Source organism: Ylistrum balloti, unplaced genomic scaffold (assembly GCF_031769215.1).
Source record: "Ylistrum balloti isolate Yb309-2 unplaced genomic scaffold, AGI_CSIRO_Ybal_v1 Utg370208, whole genome shotgun sequence".
Lineage (NCBI taxonomy): Eukaryota > Metazoa > Mollusca > Bivalvia > Pectinida > Pectinidae > Ylistrum > Ylistrum balloti.
The window spans coordinates 2,080,230-2,100,780 of NW_026782179.1; the positions used below are offsets into that span (position 1 = coordinate 2,080,230).

General features: G+C 34.3%; 2 protein-coding genes across 2 annotated transcripts; one reads left to right on the plus strand and one right to left on the minus strand.

Moving 5' to 3' along the window:
• The first annotated feature begins 2,699 nt into the window (after positions 1-2,699).
• Positions 2,700-11,572, plus strand: LOC132551611 (transmembrane protein 104-like). The gene is made up of 10 exons (XM_060215786.1): positions 2,700-2,762; positions 3,533-3,654; positions 4,005-4,086; positions 4,298-4,376; positions 4,779-4,831; positions 5,018-5,048; positions 7,295-7,394; positions 7,699-7,816; positions 7,997-8,090; positions 8,238-11,572. The coding sequence occupies exons 1-10, from the start codon at positions 2,718-2,720 to the stop codon at positions 9,002-9,004; spliced, it is 1,491 nt and encodes a 496-aa protein (XP_060071769.1). The 5' UTR covers positions 2,700-2,717; the 3' UTR covers positions 9,005-11,572.
• A 1,870-nt stretch (positions 11,573-13,442) lies between these two features.
• LOC132551671 (uncharacterized) lies at positions 13,443-19,818 on the minus strand. Its single transcript, XM_060215851.1, has 3 exons — positions 19,596-19,818; positions 15,281-16,045; positions 13,443-13,765 (listed from the first exon to the last, which is right to left on the minus strand). The coding sequence occupies exons 1-3, from the start codon at positions 19,816-19,818 to the stop codon at positions 13,443-13,445; spliced, it is 1,311 nt and encodes a 436-aa protein (XP_060071834.1).
• Positions 19,819-20,551: the final 733 nt, after the last annotated feature.

The following is a 20,551-nucleotide window of genomic DNA, read 5'->3' on the forward strand; positions in this document are numbered from 1 at the left end:
GATATGCACATTTTATTATATCTGACCTTTCATCACTTTACGTAGTCATATTGACAGCATTACTACATTACACATGTGTGCTGTTATTTTTCATCGCACGAAACGACATTTTGTTGTTGCCTGTCTGAAAATATCGGCAGACACAAATTATTGAGTCTGATTACATCTGATTCAGACATCGAGATAAATATATTTCAACGTGATGTTCATTCTTATTTCTGTACACTACATAGTAAGCTTTGTATTTGTTTTATGTAATTCCATTAGCGATAAAATATAGAAGGCTCGACTAAGTACATACTCCAACAATAAGATTATTTCTAACCAAATTCTGTCAGTCATAACGACCATCAATACTAAACAAGGCAGTAAAATGTTTAAATATATCATTGTTAACGTTTCTACGCTGTATCAATTCATCAATTGTTTTGATATATATGTACTTAAAGACTTTAAAATCAATCCACTTCTTATTTAACCCTCTGACGAGTACAGTGTATAATTAATGTATAGATATAATCACACTCACAACGGGTGGGATCTGTTTATTTTAGATGTCACACTCTACATCGAGAGGAATAAATCTCTTACAGAAGTCACGCAATAGAATGGGAGGGATCTATTTGTTATAGAGGTAACACACTACAAGGGAGGGATCTATTTGTTATAGAGGTAACACACTACAAGGGAGGGATCTATTTGTTATAGAGGTCACACACTACAAGGGAGGGATCTTTTTCTTATAGAGGTCACACACTACAAGGGAGGGATCTTTTTGTTATAGAGGTCACACACTACAAGGGAGGGATCTTTTTCTTATAGAGGTCACACACTACAATGGAGGGTTCTTTTTGGTATAGAGGTCACACAGTACAAGGGAGGGTTCTTTTTGTTATAGAGGTCACACACTACAACGGCAGGGATCAATTTCTTACAGAACTCACGCACTAGAATGGGATGGATCTATTTATAACAGAGGTAACACTCTACACTGGGAGGAATCAACTTCTTACAGAGGTCAGACACTATGACCGGAGGGATCTATATGTTATCGAGGTCACACTATTCAAACTTGATTAGTGCATTGTAATAGAAGTCACACTCCATAACGCGAAGGATCATTTTTGTTATAGAGGTCACACTCAACAAAGATAAGGATATATTTGTTTAAGAGGTCACACTCTATAACGAGAACAATCTGTTTCTTGTAGAGGTCACACTCTATAGATGGCGGGATCTATTTGTTATTGGTGTCACTCTCCACAACGGGGGAGAGTATTTGTTATACAGGTCACACATTACAACTTGAGGGATCTATTTCTTACAGAGGTCACACTTTACAACTTGAGGGATCTATTTCTCATAGAGGTCACACTTTACAACTTGAGGGATCTATTTCTCATAGAGGTCACACTTTACAACTTGAGGGATCTATTTCTTATAGAGGTCACACTTTACAACTTGTGGGATCTATTTCTCATAGAGGTCACACTTTATAACTTGAGGGATCTATTTCTTATAGAGGTCACATTTTACAATGGGAGGACTCAATTTGTTATAGAGGTCACACTCCATAACGTAAGGGTTATATTTATTATAGTGGTTACACTTTACAGAGGGATCTACTTGTTATTTGGATCACCCTCTTCAACGGAAGGAGATTATAGGTTATAGAGGTCACCCTCCAAAGGGAGAGGAGAGATTTGGTTATGTTGATTACACTTGACAACTGGAGGGATCTGTTGTTATAAAAGTCACACTCTAAATCGGGAGGGATCTATTTATTATAGAGATTACACACTTCAACAGGATTGGTCTATTTGATATAGAATAGGAGGTATTTGTTCGTTGAAGAGATCACACTCCACAATGTAATGAACCTATTAGTTACAGAAGTCACACACTACAACAGGAGAGATCTAGTAATATTTTTGTTATTAATGCTACAATTTTTGTGGGATTATACATCAGTGATAAAAAGAACATACCCAACGGAATTAATTATTTGAGGAGGTTGACACACTATGCAGTTGGAGATTTTTTATTATAGATTTCACATTCTCGGTTAACGTTGTAAATCTGTTAATGAGATAACTGACTTTAGAAAGATGTATATTTTTTTTGAAAAAAAAAGAAAATGACAATTCATCTAACCTTTCTCTTATAAATGCACGTCTATTTACTATTGATGTACGTGTCTAAGATTTTCTTTCATACATATTCGATCTTCGATATGCGATCCATTCTGTTGCTTTTAAAATCAATAAATTGAAGGATATAAGTATATCTAATCCATTTAATACATAGTGCCGCCAGGTCACATCTCAAAACGGTCACAAAGGAAAATGCCACACCGCCACCCGCTCAGTGATATTTTATGATAGCGGAGTAATTCACTAAGTGATACAACTATTGTTTAGGTCCAAGGTAGTAGTTTTAATGTATCATGGCGTAAATGTTATTTGTATTATTTTCTCATAACACATGAAGCAAACTTCTTATATATTTGTGTATCTGATACCTTTCGCACCGATTTTTAAATTCGGACTTGAGCAAGACTTCCTGCACACTTGGAAACAAGGGAAGTAACTTGTCATTTTTAAAATCATGTGACTAAAAACCGGAAACAAAAGTTATTCGTAAACAGAATGTACTGACACTACTGATCACGATTTAGTAACGTTTTTTGGACACATGAGCAGCGTGCGAGTAGCGTGATGGCTGGAGGAATCACAGAGACAGGTGCTGGCTACTCAAGGCTGGTGAGTAAGCGTATCATTTACTTTTACCACAGACGGTTAGGGTCTTGTGATTTGGCGGTGTTGACATAATCGTTTAAGCAGGGACGTATATACGTCCCTGGTTTGAGTAAGTAAACAAGGAACTATTGGTAAGACTCTTTTTACTAACAATTTTCAACCAAACTTAACTGTAAGAAGGCCCTTTTGTCATATTGCTGTAAAACAAACCCCAGACCAATTGTACTGCAGTAATATCACGGACCTCTATACCCAAGTCCGCGGTAATACATGTACGGTGAATACATACACACTGGTCTAGATATACACATATATGACCAACAAAAAAAGTCATTTAACTTCTCTTAAAATGGTGTTGTCAAGTATAATTCCCAGTTATTAGTACAGAATCATACATGTAACATGAATGTGTAGTTAACCCACTTAATTTACACTATGGAATGAAGAGGAATGAATTGACGATTTTGCTCGTAATTACACGTATTTTTAACCATGTGGTAGCCCGTAGTTCCCGCAATGGAATTTTCTATCACACTTCGTGATATCACTAAACGGGTTAGGCGGTATCGCCTATTCATTACTGCGGTGATATCGCTAATCCACGTGGTGATATCACTTTGATAAATATGTGAAATTACATTAAAACTTAAAACGACACAGCTTGTAAGTATTAATTGAACCATACTGAATGATTCTACAGTATCTTTCTGGTTTAATTTGAATAAAAACTAAAAGAATTGCACTGTTTACCGAATATAATGCTTTGTTTACAGGTTGGTCTGATCTACATTTTCAACCTGATCGTTGGCACTGGAGCCCTGACCATGCCTAGCGCTTTCGCCTCTGCTGGATGGCTTCTAAGTTTGGTCATTGTCGTCGCACTGGCATTGGTCAGGTAAGTAGCACAGCTTGAAATCGATTCCTGTCTTTATTTAGAACATTTTAAGTGTAAATTGAAATATTTTTCTTTTGTTTAACTTTTTAAATTCATGCCATCGTAATCACGTAATTTTCAAAACTGAGCTTGACACTCAATATATTGTGCCTTATTTAGATAAACATAGACCAGATAAACTACCTTTTAAGTTTAGATAGCTTCCTTATTAACCTGACAAACAAAATGGTGAACTGGTAGTAAGGGGAACAATTTACAAGGTTTTTTCTTTCAAAAGGCGTTCATCCTATATACCAGCAAATAATGTCTTTATATATACATAATATTACCGGTATGTATTTGTGTTGCAGCAACATGACTGTGTCTTTTGTGACTGAAACAATGGGTTGGGCTAATGCAAAACTCAGACAAGATGAAGGCCAGTCGCACGTGGTAAGAGTCAAAATCCAAAAATGATTAAGAAGTTCATTTCTGATTTCCTATACCTGATTTTTTTTCCATTCATTTCCTGCGTCGAGGAAGCAGCGCCCCTCAGTCATGTAATTTCTTATAAAGAAATATTAAAATGAAAAACATAGTAATTTATTGTATGCAATATTATAGTGTTTAAGGGATATTATAAAAAAAAATTTTGTTTTGTAAGCCACCCGTGAACAAACCGGAAATTGATTACATAGACGATGTGGACGAGTCCAGTGCATTACTACCAGATTGTGAAAATGGTAAGATAATATGATTGTAAAGTATACCCGTTTGCCAGCTGTACAGACCTCCAAAGAACCATGTCTTTGTTAGCAGTGTTGAAACCCAGGTATAAGGTAAAACCCAGGTAGATAAGGTTTGGATCAAATCAGGATGTTGAAATGTATTATTGTTTATTTTGGGAAAATAAGTTGCGACACAAAAAATGTTTGGCATAATGTTTTTGTATGTAGTATAGAATTTGGAAAAACACATAATGATGTTGAAATATTAGTTGAACAGGTCATAACATAGTTGGTAAAAAACGATAAGGTCTTACGTAGCGAAAAATATCTATTGTTTCAAGTTAAGAAATTTGGTTGTTTTGCGTTTTGATGATAAACACACAATAAAAAAGTAAAACTTTAGATTTTATTTTGCAGGTTCGTTAGACCATGGCACGAATGCATGTGAAATGACAGAGAGGACAGAACTGGTAAATATTTAACAAAGTCATGACATCTGTCATGTCCGTTATGAATTAGTCAAATATGTTGATGCAGTTTAATTAATTTTTTGGCTTTGCTGTATCTCACTCTAAAATTATGCTTTTCACTTGTGTGTCTTTTGTACAATATTTAAAATCGTTGTAAACTTATTATTATTTCAATTTCTTTTTCAGGGTCAGATGGCCAACATGTTTTTCAACAAGTGTGAGTATGATATTATATAATCAAACACAGGTTACAATCAGAAATTATTTTTCTACTGTGTTTGTATCGGTTGGAGGTTAATATACTGTATTACACTGTAAGTTAATTTCGCCACGAAACTTTTGAAATTTGTGACCGATATTGTGGCTTTCATATGCATGTTTATCAAATCAATCTATCTTTGTTCACTTGTTGGATATTTTAAATGCGTCCCCATTCATCGCAAGATTTTGTAATATGTTAGTAATATGCTTTATGAGTTTCTTTTGTGTTTGAAATTACTTTCTAACCCAAAGCTGATACTGAGAAGCTTAGAAAAAACAAGCTTAGAATAACTAAACAAAATCAGCAGGCAACCGGTTCTATTTAAATTTAGGACAAAAAATATCAGCATGGGTTAGGATGTCAGACGTGGGATTTTATTTTAAACAAACCAGCATCCTCTACCAAAACGTAGAATTATGGCTTGCAAGACTACAAGTAAAGTGCCACAGTTATCTTCAGTCGTCTACATATCAGCACATGTATAGTGAAATTCTATTCATTCCGCTGCTGATTGACGTAAGACGTGTAAATTGCAATAGGACAGAACTATCAGTGATTCATTTCGTCGACGTCAATGTTATCAAAATGGAGTTAGATATGGTTTGAAAGTACAGTGTATATATTTCTTGTTTTGCTTCCAAAGCGGACTGCATATATCTCATTGTATTGCAGTAAATTGCGTATTGAATCATTAAACTTCATTAATTTTTGCTTATTAGAGCTCAGCTCTGGCGTTCATGATAAACCAGTCTTCAAAGAATATTTAATTTCAATTTATTTATTTCATAATTATTAAGGTGGTTATTTCAGTGTTTTTATAACTTTTTTTTTGTATACTGTTGTTGAATTTATCTCTTAAACGGCATGTGGGTCCTAAAATAACTTCTTATCGTAGAATTATAGAAAAAACATAGAAAGTACCGGCACGGTAACGAAACCGTAATTGAAACACAAATTTTATTGCACTATGATGAAATATCAGTGAAAGAAAAAGAAAATACAGCCATGTTAATTTTGGTCAATCCAAGTAAGTGATGTCACCTTTCCAAATTATAACAATGTATAGAACAATAGGATCTATAGACAAACTTACATCAAACGCACGCAGCTTCATGTCGCACAAAGAAACAGGATATTACTCGATGAGATCATTATCGAACCGTAAAACTTTCCATTAATCTTCATCAACATGCATCTCTCGAAATCCTGTGTTTAGGGTTTCTCTGTCTTACAGGAAAATCGTAATATTGGTTACAAGCCCCCACGAATAGCGTATCAACTGCCTCATGGGAACACCATAGGTTGAAAGTTAGGAAGCTAGTTTATCAAGTGGCCCATTTTAGAGACTAAATTGTTTAGTCTTTTAAAGATGATATACTCAATAATAATTTGGTTCTTTTCACAGAAAAATGCAACATTTTGTTAGAGTAGGGAGATTATATTCATAACATACAGCGTGATTTGGAAATTCAAGAAATTCCAAAAATATGATAAATCTTAGATAATCGGGAAAAAGCTTATCAAATGATTATCTGTTTTACAATTACATTCGGCATCGAAACTTTAAACATTCCAACTATCCTTCCCATAAAGGTAAAAACACTTCCATCATATATATATTAACAAGGTTACGACTTCAGAATATTATTAACGTCTTGACTGCTCGCTTACTTGTCTGTCACAGGCATCGGCAAGTGTTAAACACTATAGGCCAACATACTTCATGTGTACTGAGCTTTGTATTGTCCCTTCTTTCAAGCTGATTGAGCGTTCTTTCGACTTTTTTTCTCATACCGGTGTGGAGTCTATTTCAGACTGATACATAAATAAAAGTAGATTACATAAATATAAGTATATTACATAAATAAAAGTAGATTGAACGTCAGTAAAAAAATCAGATTAGCTGAATATCCGTCCCGATCCCGAGGTCAAAGATACGATATTTACGGAAAATGTTATGAATAATGTATTATTGAGTCCATTATCATCTCATTATGAGAAGTTGCCGATATTGTTTTAATTTCCAATCTGTTATTTCTTTCTCCCACCTTTTCGTCTTCTGTTGTGCCTCTCTAGACACTGGTCGTTATATAACCTTGGCTATACGGAGATATTCTATAATGAAAACTCTTTATATTAGTGACCATGACACACTTGACGTATCAATGATATATCTAGTTCAGAACTATTTTATATCGCAGGGGGCTTATTGGCATTCTATCTGTGTATGGCTCTCTACTTGTACGGGGATCTCGCCATTTACGCTGCGGCGGTACCAGTTTCACTCAGGGATGTTATATGGTAAGTATTGGTCATGGTTGGTACCAGGTTGAATTCTTAGTGCCCAAAGTTTTTGTAACAATTTTGCCAAGAATATATTCTGTACGTGGACATAATTCATCAACTCTCATAGAGGTTGTCCCTACTGAATCCTTGGCTTGAAACCATTTGAGATCGTCTTTCAGCATGTTGGTGAAAAGTACTTTGATTGTCTTGGATTGTTGATTACCACTCAATTTCACGGATAAACGTCATGTCTTGGTGCCATGTTACATCAACATATACGTAGTTGTTAAATTCTCTATTCTGAATCTTTATTTTATAGTACCTATAAGCTCCCAAACGCAACAGAGGCATGTAACAATTCCCTAAAACTGACCGATAGTGACACGTGTTGGGATGGTAGAGATATAAGCAGAGGACAGGCTTACAGGATATGTCTGGTAAGGTCAATGGTTTTATATTTTTATCTTTACCCAATAAATAACGTACAATTTAACCAAATTGAAACTTGACAAAAATTATTAAAATTAAGTTGGTAATTGGAAATATTTGGTATTTTCAGTAATCCGATACTATATCTATATATGTTTGATCGGGTATCATGGCATGGTTGTTTTCAGGCGATTTTCTTTGTGACCGGAGGTCCCTTTGTTTTCTTCAATGTGCAAAAGACCAAGTATCTCCAACTCTTCACTACTTTGATGCGATGGCTTGGTAAGATCTCTTGTTACAGCTAAAAACTTTTTTTTTTCAGTTTATTTTCAATCCATTTCTTTTTTTAATTATGACATTCGTCAAATACCTTATTTTAGAGTGTATGTAATTTGTACGTTATCAAATTGATAGCCTCATTTTTTTCAGCATTTGGTACCATGGTCGTCCTTGCTGTGATACGATTGAGCAAAGGTCAAGGTCAAGGTCATCCAAAGGCGGCAGATTTCTCTGGAATACCGAATCTTTTCGGCGTTTGTGTTTACTCCTTCATGTGTCATCATTCACTACCGAGTCTGGTCACTCCAATAAATAACAAGAAAGGATTATTTAGACTTATTGGAATAGATTTTCTTCTGATCCTAGGGTTTTATGCTTTAATTTCTTTCACAGGAATATTTTCTTTCAACAAGCTCAACGATTTATACACATTGAATTTTCTCCCAGACCCATGTGACTCTTCCGAACCAGTTACAAACGTTCAAGTGATTCAGTATTTTCTAGCTCTGTTTCCAGTTTTTACTCTTAGCACAAATTTTCCGATTATTTCCATCACACTGAGAAATAATCTCAAAACGATGTTTTATAAAGGAGACGCCAATCCATATCCCTGGGTTGTTGACAGAATTGTCTTTCCATTAGGGGCCATAATACCACCATTCATAATAGCATTTTGTACAAGTCAAGTGGAGTTCCTTGTAGGCGTCACAGGGTCATACGCAGGCGCCGGAATTCAGTATGTTATACCAGCGGCGCTAGTATACTTTGCCAGAAAAAAAATGAAGAGTATAGTCCCAAACATGAAGAACCCTTACACTTCACCTTTCAAACATGGAGCGTGGATTTGGTTTGCATATATATGGGCAACAGTATGTATGGTTATCGTCACAGTCAACCATATAATTACTGGTAAATAGATCTAGAAAGCAATTTTCTTTTTGTAATATTGTATTACTGATCAGCAATGACGGGTGCTTTATGTATTGCTTTATTAGTTTCTTTGTTTGATAAATGCTAAGACTTACAATTTCTAGGAAATGATTCGACAGGCATAAAGACTGTTTTAATATGTTGTTTCCTTGAGTTTTAAACCTGAATGAAGATTGATTTACAAAATTATTTTACAGAGCGCTGAAATCACTAATATATACAGATAAGTTGAGGTCATGACACTTGTACAATATAACCCATTATCAGTTCAAAGTTACTTTTAATCATGTAATTAAAGAAGTCTTTTTCCTTTTAGACTACAAAGTATATTAAATGACGTATTTTTGTTAGGAAAACGTCTTGATTTACATGTTGCAATCGCCTTGTGTCTGTCGTCGTGCATTGTTTGTGACGATTTTGCTTCCTAAAAAACCATGAGCCAAATTTGATGTTTTTTTGCAGAAACCTTCCATGGCAAAATTTGAACATTTTTATTTGATGGACCCCATAAACAGGGGTCTGGTTCAAATTTATATGGTAGAATCAAAAAAAAAAATTAATATGGGACGGCTGTTTATGTTATGCATACTAACATTGATTTTACTTTATACTTTACATGACACCGTGTAATTCATGCTACTTTTCAACAAACTTATTTCTATGACTTATGTAAATGGGGATAAAATGGTAACGTTTATGGAATTCATGTGACCGTTAAGGTTCTTGAGGCGCTTCTATAATTCAACGCAATGTCTTTCAACTCTAGCTGATATATATTGACCTAATGAAACCATGACAATTGAATAATATCTCACTACAACATTTTCTTGGTTGAATACTGTTCGGAATACACATACGGATCACTGTTCATTCGATGTAGTCGGTACCCCTAATTCTTGCTGTAGTATATTGTCTAATGTGAAGCCAGGCCACAGGGACATTGTACTAGTATATGTATTGTAAGTATAGTAACTCCGTGCCGAATCTTTTGGAAATGCTACGAAACCGTTATTTCCTGACGTTGTATACATTCCTCAGATAAACGTAACTGGACATCTTTATTCCGATAATGTGTTCGGTTTAGTTAGTTTTATTGTAGTTTTCTGAGATAGTACGTTGACAACGGTCTCCGTTTCTATTTTTCTAATATGAGGTACTAGCTTTGGAATCATCCAAACGTTTTGTTGTGCCAAAATTGATGTTGACTGGCATAATTGTAAAACAATCAAGGTAGCTTATTTTTAGTGATATTATGATATATGATATGTGTTATTTATTTTAGCTGTGGATGAAAATTATTGTATTTATGTCATCATTGTTATCTCTATAATCAAAACACAGAGGTTAAAGAATGAAATGTCCCGTGCAAATTTTCAAAACTGGCTGTATAGGAGTCTGGATATCATAATGCTGTTAATGTATGCTCTTGATGTATCTCTCATGATCTCTTTGTAGCCGGTTTGAACAGATTGTGTTTATTCAGGAAATTTTCCACTTAAAGAAATTCCATTCCTGAACAAAATTAGTTTGGCGTCAGCTAGATCAACTTATCTTTACAATATCTGTATTACGTATCGATTATATTTCCTAAGTTCTGATGACTTTGTTTTATAAGAAATTGCAGTGTATGAAATTATGCTAAATATATGCAGATTACAGATACTAACTAGCCTCGTCTCTCGATTCACTCATCATATGATGGGTATATTGACAAACACGGTATGTAATTCAATGAAGACAAGTGGGAAGTACAAAGCAAGTTCCGGCGTTTCTTACCTCACTGTCAATCCAGTCACCTCTGTGGCCTTTCACACAGGACTGGGTGCAGATTGGCCTTCCTGCTATTATATAGTTTTCAGAATGGACAAAATAAATGTTACACAGATATATACATAACTAAAACGACATGATTTGATTACCAAATAATATTATTCATCGTAGACATGTTTTGATTTTGATAGTGATGTCATCAGTGAGGTTTTGAAGTGAACCACAGAGTTCTTTTTTCTGTCTTATTGCCAAACGTTCTTTGAAATGTAATCGATATGATAACAAGATTTTGAGGGCATCGTCTTAATTATAATTATAATATTGTAACTTTTTAACAATGCGATTTTTTTGTTTTATGCAAATGTAATATTATTTTTAATTGAGTTTATTTCATTTTTTGTTAATGACAAATTTAACAGCTTCAGGGTTGTGAAGTTGACAAATTGTTGCACTGTTTGCAATTGTTTATTTGTATGTATTGTTTAAACGTCCGGAATTGTTTTCGAACCTTGACAATCCCTGTCTAGAGTTGTCTCTTCATACGTTAAGCATTGTAAGCCTGTCATTCATTGCCTGGTAATAAACTACCTCCTGTTTGTAACGTTAGAGTCGTGTGGTAGTTCACTAAAATTCATACCTACACATACTTAATTCTTAAAATCATTATTTACTCCTGTCAGTGTTCAAACTGCTTTCAACTGATCTGAATCCACCAACCATGGGCAGACAAAAATGAAAAATCGAAAACAAATGTTACTAAATCACGCCTTAATACGCCAATAAACTGTTCGGAAAAGAGAGTTGTTATATTTCTTTTATTACAAATTGTAGATTGATAGATAACCGAGCTGTTCACTTTTCCATTGGATGAGAACCATCACAATATTGGCCAGTAATTTGTTGAATCGGTGTCACTTGCATTAAGTATTACTTTTGTGACGTGAGACAAATTCCTAGAATGCACAGGCTGTAAATGGTTGCAGTCATTGCAACATATTTGACGTTATGATGTGTAATTAACTAATAAATATACGTCATAGGATGAAGAGTAATCATTATATGGTGTTACCAGATCACAAGCCTCGTCAGTCATCATTCCAAAACACTTTTGTACTTTGTTTGTTTTACACCTATTCTTGCGATTTCATTTGATTTCCGTTAGTCGTAAAATAGAATCCTTCGGAGGTAGATTGTATAGTATAAAAAGACCATAGTGTGTTTAAAGTTATGCAACACACCAACTTTATACATCTAAATCAGGTTTCTACATGAATATAAAACACATATAAAGCAGTGTTCAAGGGTATTATATACTTTATTCCCTTCTTGTCCAAATCGAACAGTATAGAAATATATAGATGGTATATAAGGGATTGGGAAAAAGCAATTGTTTGAGAAAGCCGCATTTCTTTGACCTTCATAGAGAATAAAACATCAAAGTATGGAATTCTTGAATACATGTATAAGTTAATTTCGAAAGCTTTGAATTTAGATTACAATGTCTACCTTTGAAAAGTTATAAATTACTTTATGATCATTTGTTTTACACGATATATCGTAGCTTTTATCTTCGGTTTAAGTTCCTGTATTCGTTACAGAAATGTGAAGTTTGGATTTTGATGTTCAAATTTGGCTAATAATGTCTGGTTGCTTTTTCACAATATATAGAGGTATAATTTTAATTGCAAATGGAAAAATAACCTGACACATGTGGCCAGCTGTAATTTGGGTCATCAATAATGCTACATTTGTAGGTAGTATCACAAAATACAAGTATCACAGATAGTTTAAAATGTCTTGGGACTAGTAAAAACGTTAAAATATCAAATACTTGATAATAATATTCAAAAATATAGTAAGACACACAAACTCCACAGAACACATTGAACAAGAAAGGTAAAACAATGGGACAATGGTATTATAATAAACAAAAGATATGTTTCACCTCAACCATACATACCATGTACCACAGAAACATACGATTGGAAAAAAAGATATTTCTTTCCTATACCTTTTTCTGAAGTTATTTGCTATAATAGTATACCATTTCGATTTTGCAATACGAAGATATATACTAAACATGTGTATAAACAATCGTTAGAGCTTTGTATCATTTACTAAATTTACTTAAAAATCACTTACTAGTTCACCAGCGCATGTGACAGAATGTAACACATTACCAAGTTACCTATAAACACATAGGGCCTACATGTATTAAATACGTACCCATGATTACATGTAATCATACCGTGATTGGAGTCCCCATATAACATCTTTCTAGTTTAGCCTTTACTGATTTCAAGTGAATTACTAATTGTGAGAAAATAGAAATCTTATTGTAACTACTGACAACAGTTCGTGCAATAACACGCTCATGAATGCAATAATACTGAATTCAGTTGATTTTTTGTTGAAACGATAAGGATAAACTGTTTCAATTGGCAAACCATTGAAGGTATAAAATGATTGCACATATATATGTATATATATACATCCATATATTGAAAAAGGACACACATTTCCTTAACAATGAAAATGTCTTGTGGTTGTTTAATCACAACTCATTCCAGAAACAAGCACCATTGTTATCCTTTTCAGTAGGGAAAATGTTTGTTTTGAATCCATTTTATTTCAAACTTTAAGGTTTGCTAAAACTCACTTTTTATCATAAAAGTCCCAGAATTCATTGTCTCGTTCATTTTTTGGCGCCAGGGTCACTTTTTCCGGTTGAGGTGGTGGCGGAGTGATTGGGGGCGTTTTGAAAACTATTTCCTCCAACGCAGGTTCATCTGGCTTAGTCTTTGTGGGTGGTTTCTTCGGTTTTGGCTTAGGTTTTGATGGCGGTGGATCATTTTTAGGTTTTGGCTTTGAGGTGGACCCCTTTTCCCAGTTTCTCTCCGCTTTAGGCATAGAACTTAAGAACTCCCGAAACGATTTCCGCATCCGCTCATACAGAATATTTCGCTCCGCCCATGTACCTAGTATGTAGGAAAAGTAGTACCAAAGTAGTCCTGCATGTGCCATGAAGAAAATTAGGTGCAACACAAAAATAATTCAATAAATGTAAACAAACACATTCTTTTTATATACTTTATAAGACTGAATTGAAACATGCATTTCATACAAAGGTCTTTGTATTCGTAAGGTTATGATATAAATCTAAGCTGTTTTCTGCTGTTTCTTAGCAAGTGTCTCCAAAAAGTAGGCTTCCCAAGCCTTTTTCATCCTCGTTTGAAGAACGTTATGTTCTGCCCAAGTACCTAAAACAGAGGAGAAGTGAAAGGAACTTGTAGATGATAATATTAGCAGTAGTAAAACAAGCAAACAGAATGAATAAGTGACTAGAAAATTTGAGATTTCTCATTAAAAACTTGGTAAGTTTCTTTTGTAAAATAAAGAAATAGTTCCAAATTTCTGCCAATATTTATATTTTTGTATGAATGCGTCTCAAGGAAAGATTTTGCACAAAAACGCAAGTATTTAAATGTAATGATGAGAAATCTCAAACATTCAAAGGGCATGACTACATGATATCTAGGGAAAAGGAAAACGTGATGAGTGTTTTTAGTTAGTAATTTTATAATCGTCAATCCAGTATTTAACCAAAATTGGATTATCATATTCAACCACTAAACAGCATCTCTACAATAACTCCTATTTTACGATGACAGCATTCAGTCTGAACATTACTTCCGGTAGCTATTCATTTCAGTTCAGTCAAATTCACTTCAGTTATTGTTATTTTCAACTAAACTACATATTACATTGAGCATATGGTTTTAATACGGATAAGTGTAATGATTGTCAGACCAAATTAATATATCATTTTGAATATTCATTAAGGAAAATATAATTGGTGAACCAGCGGAGAATAATTCACAAGAAATTTAGTGTTAATATATGTTAAGTCTTTGACCATCTATATTTAGTCTTTGTCCAGAAATGACGAAAACCCTACCTAATAGAACTGACGGGAATGCTTTGAAATGGCAAAAAAAAAAAAAAAAAACTGGCAAAAGATATAATTTCATACTTGATGGTATTGCAGTGTATATTGAAAAAGGTTTTTAACATCACACAGGAATGGTAAATAAGCACTAATACGCTGCTGTAGCAAAGAAAAGCAATAAAATTACATAATTCAACAGGGGTCTGTTAATTGTTTTAGGGTCTGTAGACGTCTATCTGATGATAGCATCAGAACACGGTGTTCTTAAGTAGGTGACGTAGGATAACGTCATTTTTTACAAATGTAAGACGTCCGCAGAACAATATGTCATTTCGTAGCCTATGATTCGGCACTTTCCGCAAATATAACTTATTGCATTGTTACAATGGTTCGGAGTAATGGGGTGGTATAAATAATGTTTTATATGATGATCAGGAGGATTGTTAAATGATAATAGTTTTGGATAAAGCAACAGCAAACAAACACAAAGATGCAACTTTGGTGGAAGTTCATGCGTGCTATACATAAAGACAACAATACTTACTGAGCTCGTCCCTTTGATAACGCCATTGGTCCGGATCAGGGTACCGTCTCAGGTGCACACTGTCATCGTACGCTAACTTTGTCATGCTCTTCTTGTGGTTCATCGTATAACCAGGAAAGATATTTTGGCGCATGGCATTTCCGAGCATTTCGTATTCTGGTTTCAGCTCTTTATCCATATCGGGAATATCCAAATGCTTACTTGGTCTTAGCAATCGTTCTCTCCTCAAATTCTGCTCATTGACTGTCTTTTCGACTTTCTTTTCATCTGATAATAGAAAATCACAGACTCGACTACCGAACTGGTGACGTATATTTGGTGGCAGTGGCACGATGCTACGTGGTTCTGCTGCAGGACGTGCAGATGCGTGTCTCGGAGTTCCGGTCGGAGCCTTCCGGTGACGTTCACTGTGACCTACATATGCCGGATATTCCGTTTTTTCTCGCCTAACGGTCTCCATACCGGGCCGCAAAATGTCCCCGCATAGACTGTACTGATGCACAGGAGCTCTTTGACCATATTTGTCCCTATTGTAGCTATTTCTGTCGTTTAATCCTATCTGATTCATTTCCTTGGCGAGTTTTGTTGCGCTGTCCGACATTGATAACGCAGACCTACCGGACCCTGCTCTTGGAACACGTTTGACTTTGTCCATGTCAAAATTTAACGCTTTGAATTCCATGTTTTCAATTGCCCTTTTTGTCTTTAATATTTCTTCTTTCTGTTTTTCTATTTCCTCCTTTGTTGCTTCCACGACTTTGTATTCTGTTCAAATGAAATAATTTGTGTTACTTGTAAGACAGGCATGTAAATTAAAAAAAATGATCCTGGACTGAATTAAGCTAATTAAACCTACACCAAAGATCACACTTTTAAACAATGGATCATGTTTCGGTCTAATTGCCTTCATTCATTGTTAGTTTGACGCATATGAATATACATACTTATATATTATTTGTGGAAATTAATTGTAAACAAATATTAACGTTATTGTACCCTGCCTTTCACATTAAATACGAGCTAAATGACATCAAAACACGTAGTCTACTTTTTACTTATCCGTATGTGTTATATGAATTGCGATAGTTCATATACAGAAATGAAAAAAGCTAATAAGGCTTGGAAGATTCGTGGCATTAGTTTAATTGGTTTTGATATACCAACAGTCATGGTCAGTACCGCCTATACAAACAAGAACTGTGACGTATGCATCCATACAGTTTAGACAATACACATTGTACAGTAATATAGTTACTCGCAGTAGCATGGAACAGTTGTTTTGTCGTAACATAAGATTTAAAAATCTTTATATTTCTACTACAGTGTAAATACCACTTGTAACTATCCTTTAAAATGCATCAAAAATATAATATTGCAAATTTCAATTTGAACATGTTTCTATACTTATGAACCCCATTCCCAGCCTCACTCAACCGCGCATTCATAAAAAAAATACAAACAGTTCTATTTTTCTTGATAGAGTATGTCACAAATGATGATATGCCTTTTTATGTGCGTGTGTTTACAACGACATTTTACTCTGTCGATAATGATATTTTTTCTATTTTTTTTTCCGAACTTGAGAATAAGTTATGGTTAAAATGGGCCTCTATGTTGAACAAATTATAAAAAAAATCATGCTTAGAAATGACAGTGAGATATCATATCTGCAGTTGGTAGCAATACTTAGAAATGACAGTGAGATATCATATCTGCAGTTGGTAGCAATACTTAGATGACATGATATCATACAGTGAGATAGAAATCATATCTGCAGTTGGTAGCAATACAGTTGGTAGCAATACTTAGAAATGACAGTGAGATACATGCAGTTGGTAGCAATACTTAGAAATGACAGTGAGATATCATATCTGCAGTTGGTAGCAATACTTAGAAATGACAGTGTCTGGTTGGTAGCAATACTTAGAAATGACAGTGAGATATCATATCTGCAGTTGGTAGCAATACTTAGAAATGACAGTGAGATATCATATCTGCAGTTGGTAGCAATACTTAGAAATGACAGTGAGATATCATATCTGCAGTTGGTAGCAATACTTAGAAATGACAGTGAGATATCATATCTGCAGTTGGTAGCAATATAGAAATCAGTGCAGTTGGTAGCAATACTTAGAAATGACAGTGAGATATCATATCTGCAGTTGGTAGCAATACTTAGAAATGACAGTGAGATAAATGCAGTTGGTAGCAATACTTAGAAATGACAGTGAGATATCATATCTGCAGTTGGTAGCAATACTTAGAAATGACAGTGAGATATCATATCTGCAGTTGGTAGCAATACTTAGACATGCACAGTGCACATTTTTGTATAACACCAATAAATGGCGTCATTACTTGTATAGTATTTGAGATCCACATGTACAAACATGTATCAAACTAATGACAAACAATACATTGACGAATTCAACATTCTATTCATCACTACGGAAACACCCAGATAAAGTATAGTTATTTTACCCCAGAGAAGAGCTGACGAACACTTGATCGGGGCTTTCATACCAGTCTATGACTGCCAATATCTTTGTGGAACAACATCTTATATTTTTCGAGAAATCTAAAGAATATTCTCTTATATCTCTCTGGATATCTCAGAATAACCTCTTATATCTCTCTGGATATCTCAGGATAGCCTCTTATATCTCTCTGGATATCTCAGAATAACCTCTTATATCTCTCTGGATATCTCAGAATAACCTCTTATATCTCTCTGGATATCTCAGGATAGCCTTATATTAATATGGTAGTCTCGAGAATATTCTCTTATATCTCTCTGGAAATCTCAGAATAACCTCTTATATCTCTCTGGATATCTCAGGATAGCCTCTTATTTCTCTCTGGATATCTCAGGATAGCCTCTTATATCTCTCTGGATATCTCAGGATAGCCTCTTATATCTCTCTGGATATCTCAGGATAGCCTCTTATATCTCTCTGGATATCTCAGGATAGCCTCTTATATCTGTCTGGATATCTCAGGAGAGCCTTATATTAATATGGTAGTCTCGAGAATATTCTCTTATATCTCTCTGGATATCCCAGATATCTCAGAATAATCTAACTTCTTTATGAATCCATTAATTATTTAACCATGTCTCAGAGGAATCTCTCACATTTATAAACTCTCTCATAACATTCCGTTGTTTATCTTTGAGTATCTCTGATCAATTTTCCCTATCTCTCTAAACAGAGTTCCTCTTATTACAGTTAATACGGATCATGTGATGATTCAGCCCTATAAACAAGTAACTGGAAGAACCTTGTTAAATAATCATAAGTAGATAACGAAACCTACGGGGGGTCTACTTATGTACATATGGTATGTTGGATTAGTTTTGAAATAACGAGAGTCTTGGGACAAGGTTCCCAGCTTGGTCTTCCTCTCACATGTGTATTGACTAAGAACAATATACATGACCTATTCCTCGAAACCTAAAATAAAAGTCCTACACAGAGCTTAAGTAGTTATATAACAAAGAAATTAACTTAATTACTTAATAGATCATTGAATTATCATAAACTATACTTCAAAATAGTTAATAATGCAGTTGTTGAATATGCGTATTTATCTCGATTTATTATTGTAGTTATTTTCTGGACAATTCCTTGTCTATAAATCATAAAAAGAAATAAAATCGCATCTATCACACTGAGAAACATGTTTTTCATAACGTTTTAACAACAACCATTATACTGGGGATACAAAACTCGTTCGTTTCGAGCTATCTTTTATACACTTTTCCTTTATCAATATGCACTAATTTCTCGACTGGTGCAGTGGAAGATGTAGGTCCCTCTCTACGATGGAAAAGTTAAGTAATTGTACATATACATTTTGTATATCAAAGTCAAAATGTTATCAGATTACTTGTCATAGTTACACACACATATAAAAATGTATAATTCGAGGTATAGATTCAAATTACATACTGGTCTGATATTTTTCAAATTAATCAATATCCAAAAGTACATTCCCTCTCGTCCTTTTGGTCCTCAACACCACAGAAGAGTTCCAAAGAGCCGAAAGAGATTTTATGAATTACGTACTTAGTATATACTGTAGTGGAGTAGCATATATCAATAAATGTATAAATATCGTTTACTATACACAAACATATTCATATACAATTCACAAGTGTGCATCTTTTGTAAAATGTTTCAAAATCGGAATCTTTAAGGAAGGTTGTTTGAACCTAGACTGAAAAAAAAATAATAATAATTATCACTGATGTTGAAAATAAATGGATTGAAGTTTTGATTAGTCAACCAAATTTGAATAAAATGTGAACACGAACCTCTCATCTGTGAACGGAATTCTTCGGGAAGTTGGAAACGTCCTTTCCTGCGGGGTTCTTTGCCTCCTTTTGAAATATCTATTTTCTGTATTTGGTCCATTTCTTCCTTATTGTGCATCTCCAGAGTGGATCCGAAGAGTGAGTGTTTTGGCATGGCATCAGTCCGCCGAGCCTTTGCGAGCTCGGCCAGATCTATTGGCGACTCCGCTGATAAGGTCGCCATCGTGCTCTCTGAAAATAATGAGAAACATAATTTTCAAAAGATAATTGAGTATATATCATTTTACTAGTATATTGAGGAATTTGCAGATTAATAGACTAAGATTCAGCCCGAATTCTAACTGAAAGGCAGCAGAGAGCATGTGTCCTATAATGTTGATGGATATGTATTATATAAAGTATATCTGATGGTTTTCAGACAGTATGGATATTTAATTACATTATTAAAGGATAAACAGTGAAATGACAATCAAAATATATACATATGAAAAAAAAAATAACAAATTTGCGTGGAAAATGCTGGAAACATTACCATATGTATATTCTTTGATGACAACTAGACAAAGCCATTTTGCTATATACGTAGCATTCTGTCGTTTTATCTTGGTTCTCAAGTTGAATCAGTTATTACACAGCCGTTTAAAAAATGTACATAGAAATGATATGGTGCAGAGCCAATTTATTCATACTTAGCTTCATTTCTCTCCGAACAGAGAAAGCAATGTTCCGATTGGTCAAAAGCTAACACAAAATATTATTTTTACGTATCACTGGCGGAAATGTAATCAATTAATCATTTTCATCCCAAGACATCGTGCTATCCAATAATATCTTTCTACTATAAGTGCTACAGCGCATTTCAATGTTCTTTTTCACATTCTCTACCTTTTTGTTGTTTTATGTAGATTCAGTTTTGAATTATTATTACTATTTGGTTTTTTTATCGGCACAATACA

Coding starts and splice junctions, on each gene's coding strand:
- LOC132551611 (XM_060215786.1), top strand. CDS start 2,718: ATGGCTGGAGGAATCACAGAGACAGGTGCTGGCTACTCAAGGCTG. Junction 4,087..4,297: donor ATGAAGGCCAGTCGCACGTG/GTAAGAGTCAAA, acceptor TTGTTTTGTAAG/CCACCCGTGAACAAACCGGA. Junction 8,091..8,237: donor TACTTTGATGCGATGGCTTG/GTAAGATCTCTT, acceptor CATTTTTTTCAG/CATTTGGTACCATGGTCGTC.
- LOC132551671 (XM_060215851.1), bottom strand. CDS start 19,818: ATGGCGACCTTATCAGCGGAGTCGCCAATAGATCTGGCCGAGCTCGCA. Junction 16,046..19,595: donor ATTCCGTTCACAGATGAGAG/GTTCGTGTTCAC, acceptor TCATTTGAACAG/AATACAAAGTCGTGGAAGCA. Junction 13,766..15,280: donor TTATCAAAGGGACGAGCTCA/GTAAGTATTGTT, acceptor CCTACATACTAG/GTACATGGGCGGAGCGAAAT.